At 40.6% G+C, this 26,350-nt stretch overlaps 1 protein-coding gene across 3 annotated transcripts in view; it reads right to left on the bottom strand.

Annotated features, from left to right (window-relative positions):
- Positions 1 to 23,395, bottom strand: part of MAST2 (microtubule associated serine/threonine kinase 2) — a 186,454-nt gene extending 163,059 nt beyond the window's left edge. Inside the window, exons 1-2 of one of the 3 annotated variants that reach the window (XM_054285560.1) lie at positions 23,228 to 23,395; positions 2,972 to 3,119 (exon numbers count right to left, since the gene is read on the bottom strand). In XM_054285560.1, coding sequence (XP_054141535.1) covers positions 2,972 to 3,119; positions 23,228 to 23,395 — 316 coding nt within the window. Of the gene's footprint in view, positions 1 to 2,971; positions 3,120 to 4,750; positions 4,826 to 16,477; positions 16,534 to 23,227 lie in introns of those variants that run through there. The other 2 variants (XM_054285562.1, XM_054285561.1) reach the window with 2 other exon arrangements.
- Positions 23,396 to 26,350: the final 2,955 nt, after the last annotated feature.

Below are 26,350 nucleotides of genomic sequence, written 5' to 3'. Positions count from 1 at the left end.
ACAATATTTGCTGTCCTAAAAGAAGGCAAAACCTCCTTAGTATAATTTTAAAATTTCTTTTGAAAATGGATTCCTAATTGTAAAATATTGTCTCTTCTAAGTAGCTTGGTCATGTAGACATCCCCACTTTCTCCTACTACTGGAACACTGAGCACTACATTTCACACAGCTGTAACATAATATAGTGTATGTTTAAATATTGTCTTGCTTTGAACAATGGATGGATATTTTTTGCTCAACACTGACTTTCTAGTCAATGCAACGCTCGTTTTTGAAAAATGTCAAGCAGTAAATTTCCACAATGAGAAAGAACCAAAGTCAAAGTAGGTCATATTTTGACTCCACAGAGCTTGACAGCTTCCTTTTATGTACAATGTCATCCACAAAGAAAAAAGAGAAGATATTTCTGTGGTTAAAAACACATAAGTGAAGAAGTCTGTGAATCTGGGTTCAGTTATTAGCTTCCACATGACTTACTCTGTAAGTTTGGTCAGCCAAGCCCTGTACTGCAATTTCCCCATTGCAAAATGGAAGTGGATAATACCTCTGTTCCTTAAAATTAGGACTATGGGACTAAATAACACACCCTCTTCCAACCATAGTAAAGATTCTTGCATTCAATGGATTACTACATGCTCAGGAATCACAGGGGGCTGAGACATTTATTGCTGTAAGTAGCAGGAAGGCTACACCTTTAATCACAAATATGCTGCAGAAAGACTTGTTCTCTCAGAAGCAGAAAGGTGTTTACTAATTCAACTGCACCTCAGAATTAAATGTGAATTATTACATTCATTCCATAACAGTGGCTGCAATATTTGGAAGGCTGCCACATAATGTGACCAGCCATGATGCTGGGGAAAGGTGTGGAGTGGAAGTGGTGTGGTATTTTCTTTTTTTAACTTGTTAAGATTCATTTTCTGTAATAGTTACAGGCAATGGGCCAAGTATTCACCAACAGAATGAGTCCAAGGGTATGAGAGATGAGCAGGCCCAACTTTGTCAAGCAAACAGAGACAACATATTAGCACCCTCTTCCTGGTTCCACTCAAGCTGCTTACAGCTGTGGCCATGATTTTCATGGCTTGATCATTTTCAAGATAATGTATAAATAAAACAACTCATCAGCAGAGACCTAAAACCACAGAAATGTACATTGCTGTATTTATCCCTGTACAGCACTAACAAAGATATCCTGTAACAGCAAGTCAAATAATATAATTATCCAGCAGTCTAAAATACCCATGCTTGAGGACAAGAATAATTTTATATAAATCTCTGTAAGATATGGTTGTCAATATCTCCTTTTGTTCCACAAAACCTGAATCCAGGAGGGTAGAACTCCATCAAGAGTCAAATCTCAGTCAATCAGTCATCTGCATTCTTCAAACTTATTTGATTCTGTGACAAAAATTAGCAGGAATCATTTTAAGGATGGAACTTGAAGCTAAAGCCTTTCCCTGTCATGCCTCAAGTTCTACACACATTCCAAACACCTACACTGAAAATATGCATCTAAACCTGTACATTTTCTCTACCCAGCTGGGTCAGACTGATCTTTTTCAGGCTCTTTACCCCTTCCTGAATCAGGTATAGTAGACTGAAAAGTAACCAAGATGAACCAACAGGTTCTGGAGGATATAGAATTTCTTGTTCTGAAATTACAATCTCCAAACAGAAAAATTATTTTTAAAAGAGAACAGACGTCCAGTTTTCCTGCTTCCTCCTATTTACTTTGCTTTCTTCTACTTAAAGGGAAAAAAAACCTACAGTACTAACTTAGGCCATTGAAGTCAGTCAACAGCTGTGTGGTCCATGAAGTTCTGTTCTCCTCTAGTGATTAACCTGCCTTGGAGAACAAACTTGCACATGCACAAAACATTATGAATGTTTCCATTTTTCAAAAACTATCCACTTACTACAAACAAAACACTAAGCCAAGGCCAAGCCAAAATAAAATATACATAATTTACTGCTTATTTATTTCTATTACACCTAACACCTCAAATATGAAAATATTTATCTTCCCTTGATAAAAGATGGATGTATTTTCACAATCATATAAATCAAAAAAAGTGGTTTCACCTTCTTCCTCTTTCTCTCCCACTGAGAATTTTCAACTCTTCCACTTCTTGCACTAACATGCAAATAGGCAAGCAGCCTAATTAGGGAGGAAATGGGCTGCAACTTAACCCTACAGAATAACAGTGGCACTCAGGCATATCAGCTCTTTCATTCTAGACTGATCATGCAGCTCTCTGTGCTCTATTCCAGCACCACAGACTCTGATATGAGTTTTAAACAGTTGTGAAACCATCCCCTAGCCCAGTAACAAAGGCTTTGAAAAAAAAGAAAACTACTGAACTTGGTCCATTTTTGGGTAATTACTTGCCTATGCTCGCTCCAATGATTCTACAGCTAACAAACTAAATTCAATTACCAGGCTGAATATCACGTTCACAAGAAAAAACAAATTTTACATGAACTGAAAAAACCATCAAGTTAGTAAGCAAGATTTTTTACTTTGAATGACAATTTCCTACAGTGCTTTTGAAGCCAAAAAGAAACTAAATAGTCATTTAAACATGATACAAAAGTCGGTCTCCCAGTATGAAGCAAAAGGGCAAAGTGGGCAAGTTTACATTCAGTGCTGATGTTAAAAGGGGTAAGAATACACCAATGTGTCACCTAAAGTTCCACAACTCCATTCTTTAACTTTGCATACTAAATCTTGGCTTTTAACTTTTCACTCTGGGCAATATAAAAAATTTCATTCTAAATCCAGGCTTTCTCACTCTTCCCTACTGATATTTCTTTTTGCATCTTTCTCTTACATCAAATTTTGTATGCCCTGCCAACAAGAGGTCACCTTACCAGTGACTTACCAGTATCTTTTATTATGACTGTTATGCCAACAATGCTGAATTTTCTTTAATACTAACCAAGTGTCATACTCTACAAAATGGCATACCTGACAAAGAACTTGCCAAGCTACCTCTTCGTAGCTTGCAGTCATCTTGACTTAGCTGACGGTGGAGCTTGGTTTTGCCAGCAGATGAAAAGATGTCAGGATTGCTGAGCTTCCTGCAACGCAGTGGAGTGGACTCTGTTATCATCTCCTGGAGAGAGAAAAACATGCAAAAACTTTGTTAATGCCAGCCAAGGATCCCCTGTCTGAAACATGCAATCTCCAAAGCATAAAGGAGACTGTTCAAAAAAATACAAAAAAAAAAAAAAAACAAACCCAACATTTAACATCCCCCTCTTTGGTGCCCCATAGCTGCACAGAAAGCACATCACAAGGTCCCTGTCAACTCTGGTCCGTGAACACCACTGCTGCAAGAAATGCCATTAATAATAGTCAGAAAAACACAATTATGCTACAGCAGTTATTTTCTCTTACAGTATTTAGGACAAAATGGCACTTAAAAAAAAAACTCAGCTTTGATTAAAGCTATTTCCTGCTAAAGCAGAAGTACTTTCTCCAATCTTATTCAATCTTTCTTCCATCCAGCCTATGAGTAACATACCTATACAGCAGCTGTTGCAATGTCTATTGCAACCCAAAACTGCTATTACAAGTTATAGCTTTACAAAGACTATATGCATAACCAAATAATAACTAGGATAAGGATCAGCCTTTGTGTCATGTCTTTGTTATTACTACAAACAAAATTAGACATGTATTTGTCAGAAACACTCCCACACATGTGAATTCCTTTCACAGCATACAGCAAGATTTCAGTCAAAATAGCGTAGGCAGAGCAGTGTCAAGCACAACCACTTGTGAGTGCTTTCCTCATGCTTTTCATTGTTCTGGAAGTGTCAAACTCTCATTCCACACCCAAAGGGGAACAACAAGCTTTGCTATCAGATATGGATTTGAAGAGGTGACACTTTCCATTATAGCCCATATAGTTCAAGTTCTCCCTTCTCTGCAGTGTGAAACACTCCCCTTGTTTTCATGGACTCCTCCATTTTATTTCAAATGCCTCTCATTAGCTATACAGCACTTCAGGCCATGCTCATCCTCATAAATATCTCATCTGAGGCAGAAAAAAACTTTGCCTGCATGATGCATGACCACATGATTTAACTTAATTTTAAATTATGTTTAAATCAAAAACTAGTTTACCAGTTACGGTTTTTAATTAAAATTTGCAGATTCAAGTCAAAATCTATTTCTAAAGTCATTAATTCAAATCTATTCAGTCTACAGTGTTATGCCTCAAACTGTCAAATCCAGACCAGGAGTGCACACTTTAAAAACCTCAAGGGGAAGAGAGGGGAGGGGAAGGAGATAAATAAAGTGGCTTTATATGAAAAAAAAAAAATATTTGGGATTTGAAATAGAATTCTCATTTAGCTCTGAGTCACTCATTCACAACCTTTCTTAGACCCCATCTCCTTCTAATCATGAAATTTTTTGGCACTTCATAATACTGAATAACTTTATTACTGTTTGAGGGACAGCAGTGCTTTGCTCCACATCAGCCTCAGTGGTGCACCTTTCCCAGGCTGCTCTGGATACAATTCAGATTTTCAGTCTCCATAGGGTCTACACCAGATCACAGAGACAGCTGGGTACCAGAGCAGGTCAGGTCACCCAGTCCATACAGCTGCAAGCAGTTGTGCTGGTGCAAGAGTGGGGGAAATAGAGAAAACCGCTCAGCTGAAAAACTGTTTCAATCTTATGGTTCCTTGTGCACATCTTGGAGCAAAGAGCATCGCATTTTCATTTGTCTCTGACCTTCCCCACAAAGGTACTGAAGTCCTTCATTTGCAGCAGCCTGTACTCTTCTCCTTTTCTGACATTTGGAGAGCTGAAAAGGCATCTACCTGTCTTTCTCTCTGTACTTGGGAGTAAGCTAAATAATATTAAATTGCAGCATTAGCAGTGCCCCAGCACAGGGGACTCTGAAAGCTGCAGAGGCCAAGGGCAGAGAGTCTGCTGTTTCTATTCAGAATGGCAGAACATGGTTATATTTGTGTATATGACTGTAAGTAGACATACAGAAACATGTACACACTTTTAATAAGGCCTGTCCTACACCTATAGGGTCTGAAATCTGGCACATGTTTACCATCTGTGACAGTCTGAAATTATCATGCCTCAAAAACAAAAAACAAAAAATGAACATGGGCACTCCAGCTTACAAGCAAATTACTTAAGAACGTCATCCAGCTTACACTCTCACACTCCTTATGCTTCAATTCCAAATATTCCCAGCATCCTTCAGTATCCAGCTACTTCCCTGAAACTAGTCATGTGTTGAAAGGCCCCATGCACATCAGCAGCAGTTAAAATTAAAATGTCAAAGACTAACTTAAAGTGAAGTGTTCTAACTGGGACTTCTTTCTTCAAAGTTTTGGGGGTGTTTGTTGGTGTTTTGGAGGTTTCATTTGCTTTGTTGTTCTGGTTTTTCCCCTGCAGGTGCATATTCACCTCCCTTTCAACACACACACAAACACAAACACACACACAAACCTCTCACCAGTCATTCTCAGTGAGCTGCAACTAAATAAGAACATTCTTCAGCTTGGGACACCAGGTAAGGAAAGGCACTGAAGTCAGAAACAAAAGTATTCCAAGTCATGTTAGAAGCAACTTCTGTGTTTTACATTTCTCTTTCCCCACAATCTGCAGACAATGCTAACCAGGCAAGGAATGTGCCCACTTCCCTATTCTTCCCCTTTTCCCTCTGTGCACAGTCTCCTTTTATTGGCGAAAGTAATTACAAATTCTCAATGTGTCTTCTTGAGTTACAGTACACAAATCCTGTAGCTCTGATAATATCTAAATCAAAAGCTCCCCAGCTGAAGGGCACAACTACTCCTGGCACAGCATCTGATCAGCTCCAGCACCCTGCCCACACACACCTTTGAGGTCAGCCCAGTGGCATAAGCTACTTCTCAAAAAGCCATTCCCTGTGACCGCTGTCCCCAGGTTCAGCTTTCCACCAAAACTACTACAGAGATAAGAAAGGAATCGTAGAAAGGTAAAATCAGCTTCCCACACTCACCAAAGAACCCAGGCTGTCTTCTAAAAATGAAGGATTTGGTACATATTACATATGGAAACCTCTTCATGAACCCTTTTCTTGTTAAGCACATTAAACACTTGGGCAATGTTCAGAAGACTACATAAGTGTTAAATGTCTGGAAGAAAGGACTTCCAATCAAATTCTGCAGGCTTATACACTGTTAAAGTCACTTTTCAAATAGATATTTTAAAGGTTTTTTCAAAGTGCACTGTTCTGAGACATCCTATTATGTTTTAAAAAATGCTAAGTGCAACACAGCCAATTTAAAATTTCATTTTCTAAGAGCTGTGTCCATATTGCGTCAGAAAAACAACGAAGAGGGAAAGTTTTAGCTTGATAACAATAGAGCTGTCTTCCATGAGACTGCAATTTACTTCACTCATCCATCAAAGCCCTGCTTTGATATTGCAGATCACAGATGAACTGCATGAAAGTAGCAGTAGATTACATTACTACTCTCAAACAAGGAAGGAAAAAACTAGTGGAAAAGATTTTTCCTTGTCCTTGCCCCAAAGCAATACCTACAAAGAACACAAAAATCTTACACAACTTTCCTAATTGATAAATAAAGAAACTCTTTGCAGTGGTAGAGCAAAATTTTGCTTACATGCTTTCAAACTAGTAAATTAATCTATCAGAGCAAGTGGTTGAAGAATAGATTATATATAACAAACTGCCATAATTTTAAGCACTCCACTTCCACTTTTCAAAAGAAAAAAATTTGACAGCCCTAAAGATGAAAGCATTAGTAAGCACATAACACTTTGCCCACACCGTGTGAAAAGGACTGTGAGCCTCTCTCCATTCATTTCTTTTCAAAGGTGATAAAGAACTTAAATTACTTTGGGCTTGTGGCTTTTGCCACAAGCTAAAAATCAGGTTCAAACAGACAGCTGATTTCTGCAAAGCTTAGGGCTGAAGATAAAAGCATCACATAATCTTGACTTGCTAGGCAAAGATTATTGCTATCACTCCCTACAAAGGTACACAAAAGTTTGCTCATGTAACTTGAAATAGCAGGATATGAAGAAGAATGGGCAAAGCTTTCCTTGACTATCAAGAGGCTCTGAATTTCTCAGCTCAGTTACTCACCACACTTGCACAGAAAAAGCACTAAAAGAGTTCTGATACTGGAATAAGTCTGTTCCTCTTGCCTGAAATCTCACATTGGGGTTATCACACTCAGCTGGATGGCAGAACCAGATTGTCACAGGGGATGCAGACAAAAGACAAGGAGCCAAAAGTGCTTCTCAATTTGCCTGATCACTGCATCCCCTGTTAAAAACCTGATCTGGTAATTTCAGAATACAGCTACAAGGATCCTCCTCAGCCCTCATTGCACAGGAAGAGTTCCAAGCAATTAAAGCAGGATATAAAAGAACAAGCACTAAACCACTGCAAGGACTGTCAGGAGCTCTTTTGTTTAACCATTGTTCATTTAATGGTGCTGCAAGAGAGCAGCACAGGTCTTTAATCTCCAAAAGGCAGGTGAATACTCCAAGTGTGGATTTGTTTTGCTTGACTGCCAGGTGAAGCATCACACAGTCAGCAAGACTCATACATCAGCATCAGACCAATGCTGGGATAAAACTTCTCAAGCCCTGTTTTTATGGCCTATATTTAAGAAGTAACAGATCATGCAAAGGGCACTTCCTTGCATGTAACTGTGTTGTAATTAAATCAAACACAAACTGCCTCACAATCTCTACAACAAGCAAAAGCACTCAATTGTGACTGACAAATATTCAAGTCTGCAGATCAAAATATATTAAACTGTTAGCCAGGGGGTGGAGAATCTACACAAAAGTTTTCCATGAACAGGAAATCCATTAGTAAGAAAAATGAGAAGCCTTTTTTATGAAGCCTAATGAGCATAACAACCTTAGGTCATCTGGAAGTGAATCCTAGCAAAGTGTTGGAAGGAAGAATGAAAATTTAACTACAATAAACTGGCCAAGAATTCACTCTTATTAGCCCATCTTGTAAGGAATATAACCAATGAGCAATGTAACTTGAGGGAAACTTAATACTTTCTGATTATTTTGAAAGCACCCAAAATAGTCAACATTGAAAGCTGCATTTTCTATTTTTTAACACAGTACTGTTTGTCCTTTAAAAGATAAAAGCTTATTGTGTCAGGGCTGTGTGCACATCTGAGAAGCATTCTTTTTCTTCTCAGCCTTTCCTCATCACTTTATATGATCTGTGTGCATACCCTTAATGAAAGATAAATCTGATCCTGTCATTAGGCCTGCTCTAATATACTCTAAAATACACTGAAAATTAAAGGCCTGAACAACAGATCACAGACCAAATATCTATCTGTATAAGTAGCAATTAGTGCAATGGAACCATAGTATTTATGCTTTAGTATTTAGAACTGAAATTTGCCTTAACTTTCTAGTCTGGGCATTACACATTGAGAGGAGAGGGCCAGCAGCTTCCAAGGAAGCAGGGGTGAGCCCACATGTGACCAAAATTATACGTTAAATAAGAATTTGCAACTAAGTTTCTTTTTAACTGTATCTGCTTAACTCATGTACTTGCCAGCAGCACCCTGAAAAATGTCAGAGACAGCAGAATCAAGGAAAATTACAGTAAATCAACATAGACTCTTAGTGGCTATAATATATTGGTTTACAACATCAACAGCAGAGAAAAGCTTCACAGAATGTATTGCATTATATAAAAGGGTCAGTATTTAAAGGCAGAAAGAGCTCTACGCTATTTTTCTCTGTAGTAGATTTATTTGAAGAACTTTGCAATAAATTCCAACATTCCTACAACAGTAAATATAAAAACTGAACTTAGTGTCAATATTAAGTTTTCAAAATGACTGCAAAGCCAAGTGTTATTTGCCACAGAGATGTTTTGAACACATCATGCACACATTTACCATTCTGAATACCTACAGCTTCCTCTGCACACTCATCTGCAGTTATATCACAGATGACAGAAAAGTTACAAACTCAAAATTTCACGTTAAAAAAAAATCCCAGCATGAAAACCATACAAACAAGAAAAATAAATCAATGTTCCCTAAAAGACCCAGTATCAGAAGCCCATACTATTAGATACACCCTCCTTATCTTGTTCTTCAATGAGATTTCTTTTCTTATTAACTCTTCAGGAGTTACATGGCATGTTTGATTAGAACAAATGAATTAGAAGATTTAATGTTTCATCAGGGAAGTTAGTGCTGTTAACTCTGTTGTGAAGTGTCCCAGCTGCAGGATCACATGAAAAAGCTTTTTAAAAAGAAAAGGTAAATATTTATAACTGTGTACATTATTAGCCCTTTTCTGAGGCCTATTGAAATAGAGAATTTTTATTCCTAATGGAACCACAGTCTAAAAAAGAAGGTAATTGATGATTAAATTATATCAGCCTGAATGTTTGGTCCTTACAAACAATGAAAACACAAATGGGTTAAACAAAGTTTTCAACCCTACTTCAAGATCTCCCCAACAGCCAAAAGAGAAGAGTAATTCTTTAATTCAGCTCGTAAATGCCTAAAGCCAAATTAATTTCATCAGGGGAAGAAAAAGAAACAGAGCCTCTAAAGTCTGTATCAGACTTCACAGAGGCTCAAAGACACCACTATCAATCTATCAAGACTCCAAACCCCACACCAGGCTCAGTAGCTGCACTCACAACAAAACCAGTCTGAACAAAGACACTGAGCATTAAAGGCCACCTCATTCCTTTATCATTGCTCTTCTAGCATGAGTATTGCAAACATTAAAAGGTCGTATTGAGCAGGGAAATTAACTCCTGGCCAGATAAAACAAAACAACTCTATCATTCATCATCCTTACTCATATGCTGTAAGGATTAAAAGAAATATGACCCCCACCAAAAAAGGGATCTGTAATAAAATTTGATTTTATAAGACATCAAAACACCTTTTCTCTGAAGATTTTCTTTCAATAGACTCAAAAGATGTGCCAAGCATGTGATGAGTCCCAGGATCACTGACTAGGATAACTGCAAGTTCTCTTGAGCATCCTGTGTGTTATCAAATTCATCTCATTTATCTTCCCTATTCTTGTCAATGAGGTTTTACATGGTTAAATAGAGGTGCATGTTTAGATCTGCTGAAGACCCTAATCCACAGTATCAGCAAGCCAAACTTTTCTGGTTTGTCAGTTCCTCACAGGTTTATTCAGATATTTATTACACAGAAAACACTGAATTTAAACCCCTGTTAGCACACCTAGGCTGTGGGTCAGACTAGAATGGGAACTGCTCGTGGAGCCAGAGCAGGAACAGCTGCACTTTCATCTATGCAGGCTAAGAAACCTGTGATTTCTTATTGGCTATAAAAAGGAGACTTACCAGAGGATTCTGCAGGGCACCTTCATTCCCTGCAACTCTGATGGCTCACTTTGGAGCTTTCAGAACTCAAACTATATTGATTTTTGTGCACATGACATTGTCTCACTGTCTCATTCACAGGGAAAGAACAAATCAACATAAAACACCTACCTATACCTGTGTAAACTCTGTTTAATGCCCAGTAAAATGTTACAAGCCAATTAATTTTTATTTGGAATGTAAACTCCATGGTTTTTTAGGAACAGAGATGAACAAAACCTAATGGTAAGTTTTACGTTCATTTAATTTACATGAACAAACAATTGCTTCATAGCAATAGAACCAGGAAGGAAGTTTCATCTGATTTTATAGATTTCAGACAGGAACCTCCAGGTTGAGTTGGAAAACCTAGGAGATGTTATCTGTATTAATATTTGATTCCTGACCCAAAACAATATAGAGTTTTCTATGTCTAAGGCACAAATAAAACATATTTTAAATTAAAATACTAGCTGAAAATACAAAGTTTGACCAGTGAACAATAACAGTGTATTAAAATGTTTGTGCTGTATAAAAATTACTTATTTACTAATAATACAGAGTTCTAATCTTGTTTTGCAAAAAGCAATTTCCAAAGACAAATGTTAAGGTTCATAAAGTTTGAAGTACAATCTCGAATAAAAGTATCTATTGGTCCAGTATGAGATATTGCCTTAAAATATGTCCCAAGACTAAGGGGACCAGAGGAAAGAAATCCATGCCCAACTGCTATCCCAAGGCTTATTTCAAATGAAGCTGCTTACAAAGAAAATTTAAAAAATAACTCATACACTGAACTTTGGTGGAGAAGCACTCAGGCGAGCTCAAGGGGGTTTTCTAATCAGACATTGAATGGCTACTTACAGATGGGTAATACAATTTTAAGACTTGATCATAACTGTTAAAGCTCACTTGAATAACAAATATTGCACAAAGCAAGGTATGAAACCAGAAAACACAATAGGAATCCACTTCAGCAGCACTAATTTTTTTGCCCAGGATTTTTTATGGATCACAGATATGGCCTGAATAGCAGCAGTAGTGAAACCATCTGTAGCTAGACAGAGATTACTGGCAAAATAAAATATAACAAGAATTGGTGGACTGCTAAGAGTTAAAACACTATTTGTTCATATACATGACAAAGAGAGACCAAGATGCAATTTAATCTGGTGTTATCATCACTGAGGAGCATTTCTATTTGGACCATGAAAAAAACTTTTTTTTGTGAAGTTCCAATTCTTTGGCATCAATATTTTTGTTTCCATAAAACAGCTGCAACCTTCTCACTTCCTACCACAAATGAGATAAGCACATCGATTCAGAGCCAAAAATAAGAAGCACTTGTGGGAGGTTTTTCCTGAGAAAAAATTTTCCCTGAGATTCAACAGCAGATCTGCATGTACAGAACAGGGGAAAAAATTATCCATTTATTATAAAACTGTGACTAAAATTACCAGTGGCCTTTAGACCTAAACAAAACTAAGTCAACCCTTGGACACACAATAAGTGCTTAGTCCTCAGCTTCTCGTCACAGATCCCATTAAATGGCAAAGATAAGCTAATTCACAATTCTTATCAATGTCTGCACAAAGAAATGGAAACTCTATAATCTGCACAAAAGCTTCTCCTCACCAAGCAGGGTAATACAGTTCCATCACAAAGGAACAAAAGCCAAAATTTTTTTCAAGGACAAGACGTATTTCTTCTCTTCTGCCTGAGAACAGAAACAATGCCCAGTGTTGGGTTTATGAACAGCACCGTGCCTTGAGCTAAGACAAAGACTGGAGTCAGCAGACACTCCTGCTGAAGTGTCTGCTAAACTGGCAAAACAACCCTGGAAATAGATTCTCTTCTGTCCTAAAAACAGATTAATGGAAATGCCAAAGAATGTACAAATAATTAAATTAATGAACAATTTAGCTTTCAGGGTCATATTTTTGCCACCTTCATACTGCACAGGTGCAATTTAATAAAGACCTATTTGCTACTAACATGTCACTGGATCCATCTATGCCTGGATATTTAAATATCTAAATGCCTTCAGTCACCCCAGTAGCCAGACAACTCATTTATAAGCTTTTCTCTAAAACAGTGATTATAATTTATTCATTTGTTCTCTGATCTTCTGGTGCTGTCCAGAACACTTGACAAAAGTTCTGACTTGATTCCTTCATTTCCTTCCAAAGGTCTTTACTAAGGCTACATATTAAAATGTTATTTTTATGATAATAAAATGTTTGTAAATACACTAAATATTGAATGCTGTGATTTTAGCAACTACTAAACATGTTTTAATTACTAGGCATTCAATTTTTGAGATGATATTTCCTTGCTCTGGGGCACTATAAAAGCTCCTTTACAATAAAACTGGAGTATGAGACAGTCACGAGAGCTGCTGAGAGTCCTCAGTGAACAGAGGACACACAGCTACCAGATTAACAGAACAAACATCAAAGAAACATTGCTAGACATGAAATCATTTCACTATCAGTGCATTTTTTCCAAGTAGCACCCCACGCTGACATTGCACACTCTTGTTCAGTTTTGTCTCTGCCAGAGTTTAACACTTTGCTTGCATTAGTGAAGTTGTATTCTCTGAAAGCTGCATAGAAGAAAAAGGTAGTTTTGTCATTTGTGTACTTGTTTCATAATGACAAATGGTATTTTAAGAGTGCAGAGAAACACAGTTGGATCATTCTGAGCTGTATGCCCTTCAATGCAGAGAGAAGCAAATCTCTAGCTTAGCACGTGGGATACCTGGAAATCATAGAATTGTGTATTGGTTTTGGTTAGGATCATCTTGTTCCAGCCCCACTGCCATGGGCACGGACACCTTTCACTATACCAGGTTGTTTCAAATCCCCTCCAACCTGCCCTTGAACCCCTGCAGACATGGGGCACCCCCCACCTCTCTAGAGAGCCTCCTCCAGTGTATCACCACACCCTTGGTAAAAAATTCTTCTTATATCTAATCTAAATCAACCCTCCTTCAGTTTAAAACCATTACCCCTTGTCCTATCCCAAGAGGCCCCACCAAAAGAACTCCACATGCACATCCTGGAAACATGGACCTAGGCTCAAAACCCTTGCAGAGTCTAACTCAGGTGTTTGTGCAGTCCTTCTGCACGCGTATGACCCTGAGTGGGATGAAAACAATCTGCAGAGGCAGCAGCACAAAGTTCCCATCATACATAGCAACAAAAAGGCATATAAGAAAACTAATGTATTAGAAAACTAGGTTTTTAAATCATTATTATCGAGCTCAAAACATGATAGCTGTATTTTTAAAGGATAAAAGGAAGCCAGGCTTGAGCATCAATTAATCAATCTGACAAGTACTGCATTTCATAGAAGTCTTCAAGCTTCCTGAAATGCAGCTGAAATGTTTTCTCAAGTTCTCATCCCACAGACTGAAGCTCCCTCACTCCTTGGTGGATGTACCTTTTCCACTCAGCTTTGTTGTACTTTGTTAATCCAAACAAAAGGGTCTCAAGTTTGGGTCTAACTGCACACATAATTTTAGTCTTTAGCAAAACTGCCTTCTGAACACTGCAGGCCAGCATTTGTTTACTACTGTAACCTTTCTGTAGTGTCTCCTCCATCCTGAAAGACAATCTGCTCTCTGAACTCTTCCATCAAATCCCATAGGGGAAATTCAACAGGGATGGCAGGACCTAAACAATCTATTACTGGTTTTCAATGCTGCTGTGCTAGCAGCTAACATATCCAAGTGATAAACACACACAGTATATCCAGCCAATTTCCACAGACAGCTCACAGCCACTGCAAGAAGTCAGGACCAGCTGAATGAGCCCCTTAGAAGCAAAAACTTCACTGGAAATCTGTCCTGAATGGATTGCTGGGTGTTTGGACAATGAGCAGATAATGGAAGGTGCATTCTAAAAGTGCAATGAAAATCAGCTTCTTATTATAACCCTTGTTCAGTATTTTTAGCATTAGCTGAATTAGCTGATATGTTAAACACCTACAAGAGTTTCAGAACACAGCATGACTCAGTAAATGTCAAGACAAAAATTTGCCAAGTATCAATCAATTAACTAATCAACTTATTTTGGCTACAAACAGCTGAGAATGTTTATGGTGGATTATTTCTCACACCTTATAACAAAAATCATTACAGAAAATCTTCCTATATAAACAGCTCATGAAGACTAAATCAGAAATTACATCTCAAAAATTCTTACACTCCCCAGAGCCCACCCTCAACAGCTCCATCTGCTTCTGGAAATTTAAACATGTACATGGAATGTTTTGAATTGCTGTCTTGCTTTTACATTCATAAAAATCCAGACCAACTAAAAGGTTTTATTGGTAGAAATGTTTACTACACGTATAACAAAAAGTGAAAATATTTATGATGCAAGTCCAATAGCAAAGACAGTATTTTTTCCTGGAAAGAAACATAGCATCATCCTGTTTTCCATGTACAGAATAGACTCCATTAACACTGGACCAATTTCAAATAGAAAAAACATTATAAGCTAGACTTCCAAATTATTGCAAGACCAAGCCATCAGTCTTGAACCCTCTTCCCTCACTGCACTGTAACATGTATTTATAACAAAACATTTGAAAATAACTTCTGACAGATTACTAGATTTGGGGTTCGTGGAACCTAATTGTAAGATAAATAAAAAACTCACAAAAGACACAGCTTAGAGGAAGAGCAAATTAAAAAGTTCTAAATCTGGTTTCAAAGGCAGTCTTTTGAGTGTTCATGCTTCTTCCTTCAAAGAGCAGCATTTTCACCAGACTTCAAACATCACTACAAAAATACACTAACCACAGCACATCATTATTTGATGTGGAAATGAAATCACTGAGACTCTATATGACCTGTCCATTTATCTATTGTGGTTCTTGAGGAACAATGTCTTGCTGGTGGATAAAGCATTTTGGTTTAGTCTCAAAAGAGTTCACCAGCCTGGTGGTCTTCAGTGCTTTGTTAGCTTCAGCTACTCAGCTTCCATGAATAGGAATTAAATACTTTAAAAAATTTTCATTTCAAATAAATGCCTATCATCATATCTACAATAATCCATTGCCTTTCTTATAGCACTAAAGCAATGTTGGTTTATGGCAGGCAGCATGGGCAATAAAAAATACCTACCAAAGCGAAATGAAGAACTGCCCCTTCTAAAGACTTTTAAGAACTACCTTGACAGGCAGGACATTTACACTCTGGGCTGCAAGAAGGCAGGTGAGCTTGCTCAAGAAGTCAACTGCTAGGTGTAAAGTCAATAACACATACCCATTCCTCCAACACAATAACACTTGGATATACTACTCTGTTTCCCAAAGCATCCAGTCAGGAATATATCCAAAATCTTTGAGTACTTTTCAGCAGCCTAATCCTAGCCTTGGACAGCACCCCACTGTTATCCTCAAGTGCTCTGTAACAAACAGTAAGTAGCAGCAGCTTCCCCCTTAAGGCTAATAATTATTCTAAAGAAAAGCAGTGCCACACCAAACCCTAGCACTTCTGGAAGAATTCTCTTGGCTCCTTCACTTCTATTCTGCTTTTGGACAAGAAATGCAGTGTACTGCATCTTTCCACTGCCTGCTTAGCTATTCTAATAAGCAAGATATGAAATTAATGTGGCTAATACAATATTTGCTCTTACTCTTCACTTGTGACAGGAAATCGAAATCTCACATGGGCAAGCTGAATCATCTAAGCTGCTGATGCAATGCCTCCTAAATATTGATTTACACAACAGAAATTTGTCCATTAATGCTCAACTTTGAGAGAAGTGATGATTCCATTTTCTCAGGCCAGAGAAGTGCCATCAGCCCTCTGGTGCCACTTTGCTCTTACCCAACAAGCCCATTGCAGAGCTGGTCACTTGACTCCACATGCCTTTTGTCTGCATCTGGATTTCTCTTTTGGCTCAGTTCTGTTATTATCTAATAAGCACATTACAGAATTGATCCCTTGATTCTATTTCCCTCTGCCTGCTTTCAGATGACTCTTTCCCTCAGTCACTTTTTCAGCACCCCATATTTTTAAATATTGGTATGAACACAGAAGTGAACCCAGAGGAAGAGCTCACCTGGAGCTGCCATCTCTGTTTGATGAGGACACAGAAAGGCAAAACTGGGGCTAATGAAGAAGTCAGGTAGAAGCAGCTCTGGCATCGACAAGAATCAGCTTATGGCAGGCAGTGAGACACACCTATGGGGTTTGTTCTTTCTGGTTTCTTTTCCTGCCTCCTCAGAGAAAGGACCAAGAAGAAAACAAAGATAGAACCACCCATGTGACAAGAAAACATCTGATTCCTCCACAGCTAAACCCTGGCCTCCTGACTACCTTTATTTCTCCATAGAAAAGGGAATAAACTTCAGAAAATAAAGTCTGAGGATAAGTAAGAATGCCTGCCAGCCAACCATGCACTCTGGACTCTGGTTAACCATATTAGAAGCTCCACAGGCTAGAATTGTGCTTTTTATTAGAAAATAGCACTTTTTTTTTTTTGCTTTCTTCCTGCCATAAGGAAAAGAGCTAGACAGCAACAAAGGAAGATGAGAAAAGGAAGTTTGAGGTCTGCAAACAGTGACTGAGTTTTCACTGGAAAGTTACAATCACAACTTGTAATTTAGTAATAAAACTCCTTTTAATAAAGGAGTCTTTATCAATGTCCTCCTTAGGAAATTTCTTTAGCACCCTTGACAAAACAGACATAGGTCAGAACTACCCTAAAATCAACCCTAAACAATTTCACATAACGGGTGGTAATAAGCATTTATATAAACAGATGATTCCTGATCTTCTAGAAGTTAGCAGCACTCCATCCCTCCTTTAATAAAAGGAGCAATGATGTTTACAGAATATATTTGGCTATGATTAAGCTATGGTTGCTTTTATAGAATATGTAATGTGAATAGTACAAACTACACTAGATTGCAAATGCAATCTGCATGGCTAACAGTAAGTCCATTTGATTTGGTTTATGTGCTTGAATTTTGAAAATAAACCTTCATCTTCTTCAGATTAAGTTTCATCCCAGCCTGTAGGCTTTGACATAAAGAACAGCTTTGAGTGTTGTGAGCTGTTACCCACAGGGTCCATGACTGGGAGAGCTGCAACAGAGGTGTGATCAGCAACCTGAGAGTCAGAGCTGTAGAGAAAACTGAGAAGCAAAGTGCCAACTGAACCCCAAAAACTTTATTCTTCACTTGTCAATCAAAAGGGAAGACTCATGGTAGAAATAACCAAAGAACACCAAACTGTTCTGCAGTCTACATACAGAGCTCATCACAACAGGGGTACTGCCTTTACTAGCACTGATGTCACCTAGAGGGAAAAGAAAAGAAAACACTTAGTATATTTGAACTACTGAAGTTCCAATTAGGAAAAAAGAAAGATCTCTTCAGTTTCCAGGCTTGCCACGCAGCAAGGAAAGCATGGTAACAGCTTCTCTGCAGTTGTGGAGACAAAATAAATCTGAGTAGCACTCTGGGGTTTGGCCAGTTTCTCCCTGCTGGTCACTGACTGCTCTCCAAAAAAGAACAGGGTGAGAAGTCAGTGGAAAAGATCCTTTGCTATTCCTTCCAAGAAAAAAAAAAAAAAAAAGAATCAAAATATAATGACAACATGAAAGGAGTAATAAGTTTTGTAACCTATCGTTTACAAGTAGTCTTGGACAAATTTGCATGATTTTACTCATAGATGGAGGAGAAACATCCACATATGCATAATGTTACAAAACTTTCTCTCATATGACACACCCAACTGTGGTAATGCAATCCCAAAAATTGCAAAAAGACAAGTATCCAAAAGTAGTGAAGGAGGAAGCTTGTCTGCAATCACACTATTCCAGGCTGCTGCCAGAGCATTACCTGGGTTTGGCAAACACTCCAAGAACAATCAAGAGGGAAATGCACACGGTTCTAGAAGCAAAAGAACTCAGTGTCTTCTGTTCCAACCAAAGCTCAATTTTACATTTCAAATACTTCTGCATGGAAAAGAGATCAGATAGTAGAGAATTTTTACTGCCTGTGCTAGCACAAGCATATTCCACAGCTGAAAGTTGGCCATTAGACAAAACAAGCGTTGAAGCAAAATGTCGTTTAGTTTTCTAACTGCAGGAATAATTAAACATTGGCAGAGCTTTCAGAAGAGGTGACAAACACACCATGATCTAATGCTAAGATAAGATCAGTTTCTAAGAGAGATGTTTCACTTTATCTTTCAGGAAAGCTCCACCTCAGCGCTCCATTTTGGCTTTGGGACAGAAAGATCTAAAATGTTTCAAAGACAGGTGGGGGAAAAAAAAAATGAATATTTTTGTTACTCTGAGAAAATTTGTAGCACTACAGTTCCTATAGACAGTCATTCTTAAATGAATTGATTGTAACTCAGTTAGCTTGTTAAAAGCTCAGGAAATACTTTGCATCCAAGCAGAAATTGGTGGCACACCTGGCCACCCACAGCAAGAGTGGGATGCTTGTCAGAAGTGATGGGGTCTGTTTCTGTTCCCTCACCTTGTCACATATCCAAGCAAGCACCCCTGGGTTGCACTCCCTAGATCCCTGAATGCCTGTAGAGCAGAAAATATCATTCAGTGATGCCCAGTACGCTCTATTTTTACTCTCTCTCAACCTCCATCCCAGTAGACCTGCGACAATACTTCAGTTTTCCTCACCTCTGTTTATCATCCCTCTGCTTTTAGAGGAAGACAGCATTTAGATTTGTTAGGGACACATTAGCTCCCACTCCTCATGGAAAAAATAACAGACATTCCACACAGACAAGTAAAAGCAAGCACCAAGCATTTGCCCCATTCCAATGTTCTCCTAGATTTCAGCTGATTTCAGGTGTTTTGCTCAGGTGGATCCAGCCTACCTATTAAATAATGTTCACTCTTAATCGCCTCCTTTGGATCTTTTGCATCCCTTGGGGAAAAAAAATACAAAGTACAGGTATTACCTTGAGCATGAAGATCCACCTCCTGCAAAGCCTGAGTCATCACCTGATACCAGAGGACACAGTGAGTTGCTGTTTGCTACCCACCTCCTGCAGACCAACCCCAGTCTTGTATAATTCCATCACAACCTGTACAGCCATCTCCTCTAGAAACTGAAGAATCCTTTCTATCAGGACTGTCTTCTACCTGAAGAAAAAAATGCTAATAAAAGCAATTCTGACAAATATTGGCTATGATCCATGTCAAATCTTTCACTATAAATATCACTAAAACGAACTATGTCAGCATGATATGGAAACAGCCTAGTGCTTGAAATGTGCCTCTGGATGAGGGTGACTGTCATTCATGAACAAAATTCACTTTCACCTCAACTTCCCATTTTTCTTCTTCAGTGCAGTCAGCAATCATACCATGATTAAACTGACCCTTTACTGAAATCCAAGTGGGCTGTGTTTGACAAAGATGCCCTCACTCAATGAAACTAAAATGTCACAGAGTAAGAAGGACAATTCAGTCATGAGTTAATGACTGATGAACTGGAAGCAAGTTGGAGCAATTGGCCTTTTGCCCAAAAAAGAAGGATCACCACTGGAGTCTCACAAGGATCTCTCCTGGAGTCAACACCTTCCATATTTTAAAGCAAAATCTAGCAAAGAAGTTTGACACTTATGTTACAGAGTTTGCTGACAATGCTTAAAGTTACTGAAGATTGCAAAAGCAATGACCAAAGATCTGAAGAAGACTGTAATGATACTGTTTAAGTGGGCTGTACAATAGCAAGTAGTTGTAAAATGATGCATAGTATTTAAAAAATATGTACACAATCACAAGTTTTGAACTAGTTATTACCACTTAAAAGAGTGACTGGAGTTATCACAGTTCCACAGAAGTGCCAACTCAATGCTTAAAGATTGTCTAGAAAAGGCATGCAAAGGATTAAAGAAGGAAATCTAATATGCTATGTAAGTTTACTGGGTGGCATATGCTGAAATACTGTAGCTGGTCCTGGTTATTACAACCCAACCCTGTTCCTTGGATTCCTGCATCACTGTCTCCACTCAGAAACATACCTGCAAAAGGTGCAAAGAAGACAGCAAGGAGAATGAAAGGGGTAGAGTAACTTCTTTCTGAAGTGCCTCTGGAAAAGTCACAAGCAAGGGACGGTAAATACAAGAAAAAGTCATCAACCCATAAGGCACACGGAATAACGTGGATTCTCCTTTTCACTGTCTCTTCCAATACAAGAAGGAACAAGCAAGGCATGAAACCAAGCAGGCAGAAAGTTTAAGAGCAAACAAAAATAAGTGGTTTTTCCACACAAAATGTGTTTAAGCCCTACAACTCAGCCACAGGATGTTGTGGATGCTACAAGCATACATGGCTTCAAACACTTAATTGGACAAATTCATAGAAGAAAAAACCCACTGGGGGCTCTAAAAACAAATATCACCTCTGGTTCAGGAAACCTATGAGCCACAAATTACTGGAGGCTGGGAGAGGCATTTCCTCAATATACACTGTACTTTTCTCCAAGCATCTGTTCTTGGCAGCTGGGAGAGGCAGGATACTGGGCGAGAGGGATCTCTAATGTGCCCATTACAGCCATTCTTAATTCTTGCACAACGCACGAGAAAGCGCAAACATTCATCGTGGGCACGTCGGAGCTACGAGCACAGCAAAGGACCAGATTTTCAAAGGCCTTAAGGTCAGTACAGCGATTAACTGCTGCAGGCACAGCCTGATAAGGATATTTTTCAACACTGGAGTAGCTCAGCCTCTCGCAGCCACAAACTTGTGCAAATGTATGGCAAACAAAGAGATGTGAATTTAATCCAGAATGGTTTGCTGCAGCTGTGCACACTGTTGCACTGGCACTGCTGAGGGCACATTACAGACTCGGGAACAACTGGGCTACTTAAATCAGAAGGGCCCCAAAGGAAATACCTGTCAAGCTACACGCTGGATCAGTGAAAATGGAGTGTGTCTCACTGTCTTCTGCATCTCAGAAGGCCTTTTTTACCACACACACACTACTAACAACATTTAAATAAACGCTGAATTATTGGTATTCAAGACAGAAATGCTGTTTGTCACATTTGTCCAACACACCCATTTATTTGCAGCTGTTTACCACACTTACAAAACCTTAAATGAAAGACAAAAGGGAAGAGGGGATGAGAGCGTCTCCTTAGAAGTTTGGGGAGTATCTCACACATGGTTGAGTAGAAGCTTTCTTAACTTTAGCTGAAAAATTCCTCCTCCAACACACCGAATCCCTGCCAGCACACAAAGATCTGCTCTTACAAGTCACTCCAGGTCCTAGTCAGAGCACCCAAGTTAAACACAAATTGGCATTATTTCCCATTAAAAAGCCTGGTGCATCTCAAAAACTGACACTTCTGAATTTGCAGCCTTTCCTGGTTTGCACCATTGGGGTTGTTCCAGTGAAATTGCCCAAGTGTTCAATACATTATTCAGATGCAGCATGTTCTGTGTGTACCACTTGTAAGTTTCATTCACACCACCAAGAATGGAAATAATTTCCTTCAATTTCCATGTCAATATCATAAACATACGTCAAAACAGTACAAGAAACACCTTGTTGCTGCATTTGGTTGCTCTACAAATTTGCCTATTTCACAGAGAGCTGAGAAGATACCAAGTGACCTCTTCTGATTTTAGATTTTTTTTCCCCGAATGAAGACTACAGTATTCCTTAGTTGTTTCAGGAAAGAATAAACATCAAAAGCAGCAGCCCCTCTTAACCACCTGGCTTAACAAAGCACTAGAGAATAAAATGCTAGATGTCTCCTCTTCAAGGGCCCAGTCTGATAAATCTGTATTCAAGAGATATCCACTAGTCAAAGCCAAAATCCAAGGCCCCCATAATTGAAGGCTATGTAATGCACCTTTTCTAGGAAAAAAACCTAAGAAATTATTTTTTAAACAGCATAAACCTGTGCATCCGCAACAATGACGTAAATTTAAAACACATTTTTGACAAAGAACCTAGGTTTTCTCTTTGCTCCAAAAAATGGCTAAACACGGCAATGAACTACTGCATCCCAGGAATCTTCATACTTGTGATACTTTCTCCTTCTCTTCAAATAAACAAAAAAATAGCATTAGTTGTCACCTGCATTTTTCCACTGCAAAGTGCCATCTCCCATTTTTATCTCTTGTAGAAAGCCCTAGGACTATCAAACCAAAGTGTTGATGATCCTAAACTTGATTTAGTATCTCTTTGGTCTCTCGTCCGTGTAATCCTAAGCACCCATCAGTAGACCCTATTTTTGTGGGTATGAAAGACATGAAAGTGGACATGCTGAACTTGTAACAAGCCTGTGCATTTTCAAGTCTCTGCAAAGGTACGCTATGTTTCCTAAACAAACCACTCCTGGAATTAAGACCTAAAATGCTGAAAAACGCATCATAATTACCATCGCGATTGGGAGTGACCCACAGAGGGTTACTAGAAAGATGTACTCTGCGATTAGTAACACCAGCCAGCACACAGCACACACCCGGCTCCACTGCATCCTCCCCCGCCTTCCGCGGCACGCGGGCAGACTCCCGGCACCGCGGCTCCCGCAGCCCTCACTCGCTCACGCCACGCCGTCAGCACCGGCACGGGCACGCTACCGCTCCACCCTCCGCCCTTCTGGGGGCATCTACCTGCGGGAGCGCCCGGAGCAAGCGAGGATGCTCGGGGGCTGCCGCCGCACCGGGCGCCGCCGCTGCCCCCGCCCCGCGCCCCCCGCCGCTCTGCCCCGCCGGAGCGCCGCGGTCCCGGCCCGGGGCGGGCGCGGACCGGCCCCGCCACGCGGGGCGCGTCTCCATAACAACGGCGACCCCCGCCCCGCGCCCCGGCTTTACCCGTTCCGCCGCCCCCGCGGCCCGGGCATCCTCCGGCTCCTTCCTGCCGCCGCTCCCCAGCAGGGCGGCTCTGCGCTCCGCCGCGGTGCCGGACACCGCCCGCCCGGGCTCCCTCCGCGCCGGCGGCGGCGGCGCCGCTTTGTCCCCCCGAGAGCGGCCCTTCCTCATCGCGGCGGCGGCGGCTTCTTCTTCTTCTCCTCCCCTCCTCCTCCTCTCCTCAGCGGCGGCGGCACGGCCGGGGCCCCATGGCGGGCGGCGGTCACGGAGCGCCGGGGCGGCGGGGCGGCCGCGGGCACCTGCGCGCGGGGCGCGCGGGCGCGGACATGCCGCGCGCTCCCGCTCCCGCCGCCTGTCAGCGAGCGCGGCCGCCGCGGCACCGCCCCCTCCCGCCCCGCGCCCGCCCGCCGCCGCCGCTATCGCGAGAGCTGCGGGAGGAGGAGCGAGACTCGCGGGCCCGGAGGGCGGGCGGTGCGGGAGTCCCGGGGGAGGCTCCGCGGCGGGCTCCGGGCTGGGCTGTCCCGGCCAGCGGTGGCCCTGCCGGGCGGAACAGCCCCTGCGTCCGTGCCCGGGCTGCCTCGCAGGAGGAGGCTGAGTGGTGTGCAATGAGGATGCCTTTTGCGGGAGTGTCGTGCGGGCACGAGGGCAGCGTTTGTGTCCCCCAGGATCAGTCTCCCTCCTGGGAGATGTTCCTGAGCTGTCTGGATCCTGTGCCTCTGCTCTGGGGCAGGGAGGCTGGAGCAGATGAGGCACTGTGGTCCCGTCCAGCCTGAACCGTGCTGTCACTCTGCGATTCTACAATTCTGCCATTCTGTGGATCGCAGAGTGAGTCAGGCTGGACGGGACCGCAGTGGCTCCTCTGCTCCAAGCTCCCTGCTCCAGCACGGGGCACAGGATGGCATCCGGACGGCTCTGAACATGGCCCGGGAGGGAGACTCTGCAATCTCTCTGGGCAATCTGTACAGATGTATGGTCACCCACAGAGTAAAGTTCTTCCTCGTTTTCAGGTAGAACTTTCTGTGCGTCATCCTGTCGCTGTGATTGTGATCCGAGATCAGCTCAGATGTCCAGCACAATCCAACTTCCCTGTCAATAAATTCTTAATTGTCCGTGAAAATCTCAGGTGGGTGCAGGACCTTCCAGATGGTGTTACACGTAGACAGTCACATCGGAAAAATGCCACAGACTTCCTCCTGCAAGACACGGTGGGATCTAAGCCCCAAGCCCGCATTGCCGGGAGAGGGGAGAACCTCTGGGCATCCCACATCCCTCCACAGGAACTCCGAGCTGCAGGAAAATGTTCACCAGCTGTGCCCCTCCACTTCTTAGGGTGTGGATTTAGATGTACTTCACCATCTTAGCAGGAAAGACAAACCGTCAGAGATTCATTACCTCAAGGAGTAGTAAGAGGATATCATCACCTTGTGTTCCATCTCAGTAGTTCACACTCTCTTGGCACTTTTGTCTTTACAAATTATTTCTTGAGGGTTTAAGTTACCAGTTTCTGCATTCATTTTTCACAAAAGCAACTTCGAAGTTTGGGGTTTTTTTTTCTTTGCTATTACATAGTCAGGAATCTTGCTGCTCCTGCAGAAAAAATAACTCATTTTTCCATTTTACCAAGCTGAAAAGACTCATAGATCTTCAACCAGGAAATCTAATTGTATAAAATTTTTATTCATTTTGTACAAAGACAACAAAAATACAATTCCCAACGATTTATCGAGGTAGAAGAGTGGGAGCATTTTTAAGTAATTATTAATATTTAAATGCTTGCTGAAAGCTATTTCAGGATGCTGGATTAGTCAGAGAGGTCTTTTTCCATCATAATTTTATGTGATGAGGATGGACAACCATGTGGAACTTCCCAGCTGGGAATCCTGCTCTAACTAAATGTAAATAATGCAAATTTATGGGATCTTGGCGTCCTTGTTAATGTGAGTCTATTAGGATGGCACAGTGCCTCATCATAATTTGGCTGGATCTTTGCCCTGTTGCAGCATAGATGCCAATTAGTTATTTGTTGGTTATGGCCTGTGGGACACCTTGCTCTGGCTCACACCTGTTTGCTTTGTGTGCCAGAAAGGAATTCATGCACACAGGAAGAAAAGTCACAATGAGGATGTGTATAACATTACCTGTCTAATATAATAAACAAATAAACATGTTAGAAACAAATCTTCACTTGTTCATCTGAGACAGAATTGCAAATAATTGCCTTCTGGTTCTGTATTTTAATTTAAAAATTAAAAATGTCTTTCATTTCTCCAAGTCAAAAAGACATTTGGGAGTTAATAGGACATTTTATTTGCAAAGAGATTGTGTTTGGTTTGCTTCTGGCTCATTTCCTTCTCTGCTTAATCCCCGTTTAGTATTTTGGACTCAAGATGTCTTTCCAATATTTTTGAAACAAAAGAACAGTGAGGTTTCATATTAACAGAATAGGAAAAATACTTCTCATTTTACTGATTCTCCCATATTTTTTTCCATTTAAACATGTCACTGAATATGACCTGAGTCTGCAGACCAGTCTGAGTGACCTGATTTTTCTTTTCCATATGAGCTAGTTTTCTGAACTTTTTTTTTTTCCCCAGCTTTAAATAAAAGTGAACAAATCATGAGAGGCTTGGCAGGGAAAAGGAGTGCAGATGAATGAGGCAGAGCGTGGTGTGGTGCTACATCAATGCTCATGATGTTTGTCTCCAGAAATCTTCTGTCACATCAAAAAAAAAGATGGAAAAATAATTAATAAAGGCTTATAAAGGGCATGAATCTTAGATTATCTGCACTGACTAACACAGAGCAGGGCACCACAGAGTCTGTGTAGCTCGTGTGCTGACGTTCAGCTAACGCAGTTTCTCTTTGCATTTCCAGATACTGCCTTTCCCTGGCTTCCACCTGGGTTTTTCCATATAAAAAAGGTCTCAGCATGCTCTTCTGATTCAGAAGGTAGCTGGAATAATGCTGCCAGGAAAAGTTCCCTTCCATTCTTCTCTAGCTGGCTTAAAGGGACTTTGGTAGGGCAGAACACAGTCTACTCAAACTCACTCCATGTTTTCTGGAATGATAAATTCCTCTGCAACATTTTTATGACTGCTTAGCACACAGCTACAGCAATAATTCCTG

The sequence above is a fragment of the Melozone crissalis genome, unplaced genomic scaffold, assembly GCF_028551555.1.
Source record: "Melozone crissalis strain CALT ecotype California unplaced genomic scaffold, PUWL_Pcris_2 ptg000045l_1, whole genome shotgun sequence".
Taxonomy (NCBI): Eukaryota; Metazoa; Chordata; class Aves; order Passeriformes; family Passerellidae; genus Melozone; species Melozone crissalis.
Note: the sequence above shows the minus strand (reverse complement) of the source record. Positions and strands in the feature narration are given on the sequence as shown.